The 10,330-nt window shown below is 40.8% G+C and overlaps 1 protein-coding gene across 1 annotated transcript in view; it reads left to right on the forward strand.

Moving 5' to 3' along the window:
* Nucleotides 1–10,330, forward strand: part of SH3PXD2B (SH3 and PX domains 2B) — a 124,746-nt gene that overhangs the window by 100,870 nt on the left and 13,546 nt on the right. The window contains exons 9-12 of the mRNA XM_027841761.1: nucleotides 1,153–1,270; nucleotides 6,473–6,699; nucleotides 8,838–8,887; nucleotides 9,562–9,687. Coding sequence (XP_027697562.1) covers nucleotides 1,153–1,270; nucleotides 6,473–6,699; nucleotides 8,838–8,887; nucleotides 9,562–9,687 — 521 coding nt within the window. The remainder of the gene's footprint in view (nucleotides 1–1,152; nucleotides 1,271–6,472; nucleotides 6,700–8,837; nucleotides 8,888–9,561; nucleotides 9,688–10,330) is intronic.

Genomic DNA, 10,330 nt, shown 5'->3' on the forward strand with positions numbered 1-10,330 from the left:
AAGGAGAGAGAGAGGGAGGGAAGGAGAGAGAGAGGGAGGGAAGGAGAGAGAGAGGGAGGGAGGGAAGGAGAGAGAGAGAGAAAGAAAGGAGGGAGGGAGAGACAGGAGACAGACAAAAGAGTGGAGGAGAGGAAGAATTTACACGCTGACTTAGCCAGCCTTAGCCTTCACTGAGAAAGAAAGGAAATTCTCTTGGAGACAGAAAGGTTGCCAGTGCAGGAAGGCACTCACTCCTTCCCTCTTAGCTTGCCTGTTGCTTCTTTTGGAGTTGGGTGTTGAGCATGGGGGAACACCCCAAGGCCGTTTCCAATGGTGCTCTTTCTCTTAACCCTTCACCCTAGGCATGAGTGCTTTTGAACAGCTGAAAGCCAAGCGTCCATTCCCTTGCTTTCTGCAGTCAATGTCCTGAATCTGGATGATTCTGAAGGAACAAAGCCCCTCTGCTTGATGGCCAGAGACCTCAGGGTTTTACTGTGGGAGGGAAACATCTGGATTTAACTTTTCTGAGAGGAATTAAGTAGAAGGTCTGAAAGCAACTTTGGGGAAAGGAAGGAGCTACCTATTTACATTTGTTTTCTTCTCCTGACTATATTAATGAAACTTCTAGCTGTCTTTGACTGGTAATGATCTCATCCTCAGACCATCTGCTGCCAAATGGATCTAATCCCTCAACACTACAGGCGGCCAGGTTGCCAAATCTAAACGGAAGATTGTCATAGCCATGTGAAGCATTAACCCTTCCTATCCTGGATGGGCTCCAACTGCTTGGAGACTGCCCCACCTTCAGTTAAGGCCTGGTAGTAGATCTAAAAGGATGATTCATGGGATTCTAACTGGCCAGGATGTTAGCAATCCTCATAGGGCCCCCAAACACTTGAGGACTAGAGTACAGAACTAAAGGGGGCTTCAGATAAATTTGGGGCATCTGCCTCTTGTTCTCTCCAATGCTGGGTGGAAAAATAAGGGACATATTACAAGATTAAAATGAGCTATCCAGTTTTAATTGGGGCTTGAACAGTTTCTGAAGGAAGGTTTTTTGATCTTATGGGGAAGAAAGGGGACTTTTTTAAGAAACCTGCTATATGACAACTGACTTTCCTCAATGACTCTTTGGGCTGAGCCAATTCTAATGTCATACTTTGTTCCTAACAGAGGAGAAATACACCGTCATTTACCCATATACTGCTCGAGACCAGGATGAAATTAACTTGGAAAGAGGAGCCATGGTGGAAGTTATCCAGAAAAACCTAGAGGGCTGGTGGAAGATCAGGTATTCTTCCCTATCTCCCCTATGGCCTTAGAGAGGGGATGATTTGGATTTCTTATACTGAATGACACTACAATGACTCTCTATGTGATGACCTTTGGGGGTGAAACTTTCATGATGATGTCACTGACATCTTTGAGACCTGACTCCTGAAAGGAAGTATCTTTTATATGCTTCTCTCCTTAATCATATTCTTTCTTGTAAGCCTGTAATAGACAATCTCATCTTCAAGCATACACAACCGCCGCTTAAGAGGAATTAGAAGAAATCCTGGACTCTGACTGTAGATATTTCCGACAAATGGCAATTACATTGGAAACCGCCGTTTATTTTCTTTTGTTTGTTTGTTTTAGTATTTTATTTTCCCCAATTATATGTAAAAACAACTTTTAACATTTGTTTTTAAAATTTTGAGTTCCAAATTCTCTTTTCCTCCCTTCCCACCCTCCCTCATTGAGAAGACAAGCAATTGGATGTTATACGTGTGTCATCATGCAAAACGTATTTCCATATTAGTCATATTGTAAAAGAGACCATAGACCAAAAAAAAAAACTAAAGAAAAATAAAATATAAAAAGTATGCTTTGATCTGTACTCAGACACCATCAGTTCTTTCTCTGGGGATGGATAACATTTTTCATTATAAATCCTTCAGAGTTATCTTGAGTCATTGTATTGCTGAGAACAGCAAAGTCATTCACTGCTGATCATCTTACAATATTGCTGTTACTATGTAGTGTTCTTCTAGTTCTACTCATTTCACTTTGCATCAGTTCATGTAAGTCTTTCCAGGTTTTTCTGAGATCCTGCTCATCATTTCTTATAGCACAATAGTATTCCATGCCATTGATTTTCAACACCACTGCAAGTAGGGGACACAGCATAAGCATAGCCACAAATCCCCTGTACATGTGAATATGCAAATATACAAAAGGCCTATGATTTTTATCAGTATGCAGGCATCCCAGTGTGCAAATTCCTTCTACTGATTCAGATTGAAAATCACATATGACTTAGTAGATAAGTCAAAGAGAGTTGCCTAGGCCCGTTGAGGTTAAGTGACTTGACCAGGGACACACAGCTAGTAAGTATATAAGAGGTGGTCTCTCTGGCTCCACCATTATTCTGCGCTACCACCATTCACATGGAAGAAGGGTTTATTTCTCTGTTATGCCACTACCACAACCCCTGTACTTTTCCTTACAATGAGTTGCTTTGCTTGATGCTAGGCTCTCCCTTCAGACTATTAGCATCTCAAGGGCAGGTGCCTATTGCCTTGGTCTCTGTCTCTCAGAGCCTAATAATAACGTTATTAGTATTACTATTGTTGAATTCATATAGTACTCTGCTTTACGGAATATCTTCATGTATATTAGCTCATTCTCTCATAACAACAATGTGAAGTAGGTGGGACAGTTATCATTCCCTTTTTACAGATGGGGAAACTAAGACCCTTAAAGTCAAATGACTTTCCCAGAGTTACAAAGCAAGATAGCTACGGCACCAAGATTTCCTGACTCCTAGGCCATCCCTGACTCTAGATCTCAACTTCAGCAATATTGCCGTGCGTCATTGTGCTAGGAGGAGACATGTTATCATCCCAAAAGTTAAAGCCCTTCCTTACCCAGAGCTCTGACTAGGCGTAGGAGAGAAAAAGTTGGAGGACTAAGCAAGGGAAAATGTTTTTCTCAGAAGTGATAATTGTTCCATAAAGAATTCTCCCCCACCATACAAAAACATTGCTTTTGAGGGCTGCACCTAGAGCTAGCACAAAGTAGGTTGTCTTTCCCCTATCTCAGGCCAACCCAGAATCCATTAGGTATTAGAGGTGGTATCAAGTGGCACCACCCTCCCCCTTCCCCAGCCCAGGTCAATTAGACTTCACCCCAACCTTCCTGACGATGCTCCTTCCCCTTTTCCTCTCCTGCAGTATACTAATCCCACCCCTTCCACAGGGATCTCAGAATCCCTGCTCCACTTTGACCCCTAGGCCTACTCCCTGTTTGCCAATGCAGCACAGACCAGAGTGGGGGGCGAGGAGGAGAGAGGGAAAACCCCTTAAGACTTCCCACCCTGAGAGGCCCATACTCCAGTACATCCAAAGGACTCCACGGTGATTTCCAGGCTTTTCCATTCCCCCTCATGTGTTGTCTTGATCTAATTGGAGTGCAAACTCATTGAGAGCAAGAATTATCATCCTTTTCTTTTTGTATCCCTAGTATTTAGCATAGTATCTGACACATAGTGAGCACTTAATAAATGCTTTTTTATTCATTCATTATCAGAAAAATTAATGGTATCCAGTCAACCCCCCACCCCCCTTTTTGGCCTAGATTTTATTTAAAATTTTTCATCAATGTCCATTAATGATATTAATCTATAGTTTTCTTCCTTTCTTTTTTTTTTTTTACAGTGTTTAAGTTTTAAGGCTACATTAATCTCATAAAAAGAGTTTGGTGAAGTGTTTTTTTTTTCAGTTTTTGAAAATAGTTTGTGTAGTATAAATTCTCTTTAGAAGTTTGCTAGAATTCACCTGTAAATCCCTCTGAACCAGAGCTATTTTCCCCTCTTTGGCCATTAGCCCTTTTAACATTAAGACCACTTCATTCCTCTGATTCTTGGGCCACTGGCCAATCATCTGTATTATGCAGACTCCCCCCTTTTTTCACATGGCTTCCTGAGGTGCAGCAGATAATCTATGCTGCCCAGTTATTTGTTTGTTCCCTGATAGAGAAGATCATTAGCAGAATGACTGATGTGACAAGTGGTTTTACCCACAAAGCTTGGAAGTTCTTCTATTGTTTGACTTCCTTTCATGTTTTCCTACTATTTGGCTTCTCTATAGGGATTGTGCGCAGTGTCTAAGTAGGTGTTGGATAGCATCAGATGCTTACCACAGAGTAGTACCACATTCTTATACCTAAGTGGTTACTCAGGAATGGAGACACCCATGTAGCTTTAAGGCGTATTTGGGCATGAAGGAGAGGAGGCCTTGATTTTCTTTGACCTGACCTGACACCCAGAGCCCAGGCTAGACAGGAAAAATGCAGCATCTCTACAGCTGGGACTGGGTCAAGAGAGCCAACCTATTACATCAGAGCCCTGGGATATCAGTAGCAGTTAGTGTAACATGGGTCTTGCACTGTACTGAGCACATGGGCACTTGTTGGCTGACATATTAATACTTCATTCCACCACTTCTTTCTCTTCTCCCTGCTCCCCCCTTTTCTTACTTTAATCTTTCTTGCTTCCTCTTCTGCAAATCTGTTACTCCATTTCTTCTTCCACTCGCTTGTTTCCTTTCTTCCTTGTTTGTGCCTAGCAACGGCTGAGAAGGGCATTGATTGGTACCCTTGTCAAGGCTAAAGAAGTCTGCCCTTGCACAAAAGAATATTAGAAGACACCTCTTTCTATATGAGACTTTTCCTGATCCCCTAGCTCCTAGTGACCATACAACCCCACCTCAAAATCATTTAGTTTGTATATGTGTATTATATAGTGTTATATAAATTATCTGGTACAAAGTAAAATTATTAAATTTGTTGAGGTATACAATAAACCTTACAACTTTTAATATCCTTAAAAAATGAAGTCTGACTGGAAAAAAATGATAATTGGGTGTAGGCATCCAGAAGGCATAGTTAAAAAAAAGTTATAAATAAAAGCTTTTACAGCTCAGCTATTAAAAAAAAAAATTTACTTTCCAGAACTTGCACTATGATGGTAGCTTTGACTAGTGTTTTTGGGACAGGAAGAGCTCAGTATGGGCTAGGGTTATGCTGGTAAGCAAAATATAGTGCTTGAGTAGTAATTTGGTTTGTCCTCTTAATAAAACTGGCTCAAGCCAAATCTTTTGGAATTAATCAGCAGTGGCCTTGGGGGTTGGGATAGAGTTTGGGAAGGTTGAGAGAGGGAGGCTGTGAGTTTTGCTGTTACTCCTACAGGTCTAGGTTTGCAGGTTGGTTCTTCAGAGACTTTATCTCTTTCAAGACATTCTGCCCACGATTCAGGTAATTGGCTACTAAGAGAACTTCAGTGCCTCTCTATGTATGACTTCTCTTCAAAAGGTGTCACTTGGCATTTTATAACATGAAATCCCATGGTAGCCTGCGATTCCTTTAGTCCAGAGCAAAAACAAAATCCTTTGAGTACATTTTTCTACTCAAAGGAATAGTCCTTGGGCCCTTTTCCTCTATTCACCTATTTAAAATGAATAGATATTCTCAACACAATATGTTTTTATCTTCTTCTTGATCTGCTTCCAGTTTTTTAAAGGCTTCTTTTTTTTTTCTTTTAAACATCTCAAAACACAACTGAGTTTTTAGTCTGAGATGTTGTCTGCTTCTGAGTCTAAACAAATCATCTTTACTTGTAGAAGGACCTTGGGCAAATGGTATCAATTCCATGTCTTCACCTCCAAATTTATTGGGTTGCCATTTGGAAGGCCTACAGTGACTTTCTGTGTGCAGCAGTTACAGGGACTGGATTGACCTCTGTAACAGAGTGAGTCAAACAGTTGTTCAGTTTGTATTTGGCTTTGTTAAGTCAGCAGGCTGATTTCTGAGGACCTCAAACCCTTCATAGCTTAATGAAATGGAACCAAACTGGGAGCCCTGTCACATGCCTTGCTTCAGGCCTTGTCTTTCCTACAAGTACATGTAATAGTGATAATAACTATAGCTCATGTTTTTATAGCACTTTACAATTTCCAAAACATTATATATGTTTCCTAATTTGATCCTTAAAACAGCCCTTTGAATTGGAAAGTTGAGTATTATCATATTCATTTTACAGGGGAGGAAATTCCATCATAGAGAAACTAAATTATTTATCTGAGATCATTCAGGGCATGCAGGTCATATGGTGGAATGATTGGAACTTGAACCAATATCTTTTGCCTTTAAGATCCATGTCCCTTTTTTATGCTCTATTAGGCATCTTCTAAGCAGTAATGGTTTTTCTCCCGGTTCATAGTGACTATTGCCTCTTATTCTCTTATTATCATCTCATTATTTATTAGTGTATTTATTGTGTTTAAATTATATATTATTCTCTTATTATCGCCTCTTTATATTCATTGAGTTAATTTATCCTTTCAGGCTTTTAGCCATTAGGATTTGAGGTGAATTTAGAAGGTTGGAGAAGCTTCCCCTTAAGCACAGGGAAAGTATGATGTGAGCTTACTGAAGATATTTATTTCCCTAGGTTTCAAGGTAAAGAGGGCTGGGCTCCTGCCTCCTACCTGAAAAAAGGCAGTGGAGAGCTATTCGCTCAGAAGCTAAGCTCTGGGTCACCAGCGCATACATGCACTGTCGATGTGGATGGCATTTCCCGGCAGCAAAACTCAGCAGGCAGAGAGAAGGATGTACTCAACAACCAGAGAGATGGGAGGTTTGATAACCGCACAGGCCTAGATGGTGACATCAAGCAAAGTAAGTGGATTGCCAGCAGGATAAAGAGAACGTTTGTCATGTGTTCAGTTCATTCTAATAATAATAATTTGCACTTGCGTAATGTTTAATGCTTTTCTGAGTACTTTCATAGGCCTTATCTTATTTAAACCTCACAACCCTATTAATATCATTATCCCCATTTTTCAGATAAGAAAACTGAGATTTTGAGAGGTCACTGGTTAGTGTCAGAACCAGAATTTAAATCCTAGTTTCCTGTTTTCTGCTAATTTCACTGCCCTTTCAGCGACCACATCTAAAAATTTCTGTGTGCTTTATGAAGAGAGGATTTAGTTAGGGAAAGGACTTGCAACCATTAGAGAAGAAAGGTTCCTCCTTTGCCCTAGTTAGTTTCACTTAAGTATTTCTGCAGGTTATTGTATTGTTGGGTTAAAAAAAAAAAAATCTCTTAGTTTAAACCAAGGCCATCACCTTACTAGGATGTGTACTGGCTCCATTTGGCAATACCTCCATCCCTGACGGATTATTTCCCTCTTCCCATTTACTTATGTTTTTATGTTCTTGATCACCATTTCCTGGCCCTATTTATGCAAAATTCTTATATCCAATTGAATGTAAGCCCAGCGAGGGCAGGGGCTGTTTAATTTTTATCTTTGTTTTCCCTACACCTAGCACAGTGTTTGGCATATATACTTGCTGACTTTTTGATTAAACCTCTGACTTTTAACCACTGAGGATTCCCCTTTCCCCCCATAGCCATGACCGGTATTCCATTCCAGTCTGGCTGTACTAAGCAGAGAAAGCACTTTGTTGTCCTAGATCTTTGGCTATACTGATCAGGGCTAAGGATGAGGGAGGGGGAGAAGGATGCAGGAAAAGTAATCTACCTCAGAATGTTGGAGGTCAGAGCACAGGATTTATTAATGTTAAGATTGGGATGTTGGATCATGGACCTAGAGCTGAACAGACCTCTGAGGCCTTTTAGAAGGGAGAAGGAGGAGGAGGAGGAGGAGAAAGTGGAGGAGGAAGAAAAGGAAAAGAAAGAAGAGACAATAGAGTAGGAGAAGGAAGAGGAAGAGGAAGAAAAGGAAAAGAAAAGAAGAAGAGGTGGAGAAGGAGAAGGAGAAAATAAAAGAAGAAGAAGAAGAGGTAGAGGAGAAGAAAAGGAAGAAGATTACCAAGTACTTAACATATATTGTCTCATTGGATCCTCACATTAACTCTATAAAGTTGATGCTGTTATAGGAAACCGAACCAAAGAAAAGAAGGGATTTTCCCCAGGGTCGCGCAGATTTGGCCTCAGTTCTTCCTAAGGATTTCTCCACTATAGTACCTACCTCCCTGTAGCTTCCCCGTGTGAGGAAACTGAGGCCTAGTCAGGGTAAGTGACTTGCCTAGAGGCAGGTATGGAAGCATGGTATTCTCTCCTCCCTTCCAATTAAATTTTAAATTTAAATTTAACTTCCCTGAAGTTTTACCTTATATACACCGTAGCACCCATTCAGGACATTGCTAGGCAATGCTCTCTAGTCTCACCTCCTCGGAGAGGAGTCTTCAGTAAAAATCTGCTCCATACCACCAGTCTCCAATGGTCCCTGACAATGTAGGCTCTGAAGCTTGGTGTTCATAAGGAAAAGGTGAGGCCTTTCACCCCCTGAGACCAGTAGATTCTCCTCCTCTCAAACATAGTAGGAATGTATCTTTTCCCTCTCCTTTCTACAGCTTTTCCTTTGCTGTTGTACTGGGAATTCCAGAAGTCTCTTTCATTTCAGAATAGACAAAGTCTAGCGATTTATTTCATTTTAGGGAAAAGCAGTGTTGGTAGAGCAGTCTGAACCTGAGCTAAGAAAGTTTAAGGGAAGGGTACGGGTGATCTTACAGGAGGCTGTTGATTCTTCCCCTAATTGGAGTTTTTAACCTAAAATTCTGAACAATTTAAGATATTTTCACACTCTAGTTGGCATCATAATTGTGTGTACATCTTATTTTGCCATTGTCAGCAGCCTTGTTTTCTTTCTTTTTTCTTTGGGTTTTTTTTTTAAACTTTATACTTTCCCTCTCTCTGTGTGTTGTGCCTAGTTAGTGTGCAATAAATAGGTGTTGAATTGTGGGTTACTGCCTCTTGAAATGGAGTACAATAAGACCATATTTCTCCACAGGATCTCCAAAGATGAGGCAGAGACCCCCTCCTCGACGAGACATGACCATAGTAAGTAACTTGCTCTGGGGAACCAGGCCCTTATTTGAAAGGCTTGAGTTAAAGGGCAATCCTTTATACTTAACATATAGTTTTTATATTCAACAAAGCATCTTCACAGGCATTATCTCGTTTGGTTCTCAAAACAGTTCCAACAATACCCATACTAGGCATAGTAGATATTATTATCCTGCTTGACATATTAGGAAGCAGATTTAGAGACTATAAGTGATTTTCCTAAGGTCACACAGGATATTAGTGACAAAGTCAGAATCGAGACAAAGATACACCTTTGACTTTTAGGCTAGGTCCCTTTTCCAAAGGATAAAATATGTAAAGTTGTAGCCCTCAAGATGAACAGAAACCAAACCTTGGGCAGAAAGATTCTCGAATACCATACTAGCTTCCTCTTTTCGTTTTCTAATTGTTGCCTCCAAGCTAATACAAAATTTTCTAATTCCTTTTTTCTCTTTAAATCAGTATAACTCTGGAGTTTCCTTAGCTTTCCACATTTCCCCCACATAACCCTCAGCTGCAAAGCTTCTGATTCACTTATAAGATCAAAAATGCAACATGTCTCTTTAGAGCCAGGTCACATTTTAATTGAATCCCACAAAATTACCTGTTGTGTTTAAACTTTTTAGTGATACACTAACAAAAGTTAGTTTTATGTTTAATTCTATCAGCCTCGAGGTTTGAACCTGCCAAAACCCCCTATCCCACCCCAAGTGGAAGAGGAGTATTACACCATTGCTGAGTTTCAGACAACTATTCCCGATGGAATCAGTTTCCAGGCAGGACTGAAAGTTGAGGTGAGTGGACTTGACCTTCCCTTCCTACCTCTAGGCTGTCTTTTCCTCCTCTGACTTCTCCTTCCTTCCTCTGTCCTCCCCTCCCATCCTCTCACCTTCCTTCCCTCTTGCCTGAACAATTCCCTGAAATTTCTCTTTCCCCTGAATACTTGTTCTCATCTCTCTTGACAACTCTAGAAAGTTAAGGTTATTTACAGTTCTTTCAGAGATTTTATGTAGATACATGCTTGGAAATCCCTTGATAGGTGGCATTAACAACAAAGACCCCATGCTTGACAGCATACGTTACAGATGCCAGAGGTGATGCTTGAGATGGGCCTGGCACAGTCATTACTCTGCAGTAAGGATTGACCCAACTCTCCAACAACACAGTTGTTGGACTCAGTCATTGCCACCCGTCCACTACTTCCTCTCCTCCATTTCTCTCCATTATGTTCATCCTCCCCGTCATCAGAAAATGAGAACAACAGGATATCAGGTGGACAACTTGGCATGCAGGTTCTAAAAAGTTCTCTCTCTCTGTCCGTCTGTCTCTCTCCCTCTCTCTCTCTCTCTGTTTCTCTCTCTCCGTCTGTCTCTCTCCCTCTCTCTCTGTCTGTCTCTCTCTCTCTGCCTATCTCTTTCTCTCTCTTTCACACTCTCA

Source organism: Vombatus ursinus, unplaced genomic scaffold, assembly GCF_900497805.2.
Source record: "Vombatus ursinus unplaced genomic scaffold, bare-nosed wombat genome assembly UNPS02014863.1, whole genome shotgun sequence".
NCBI lineage: Eukaryota > Metazoa > Chordata > Mammalia > Diprotodontia > Vombatidae > Vombatus > Vombatus ursinus.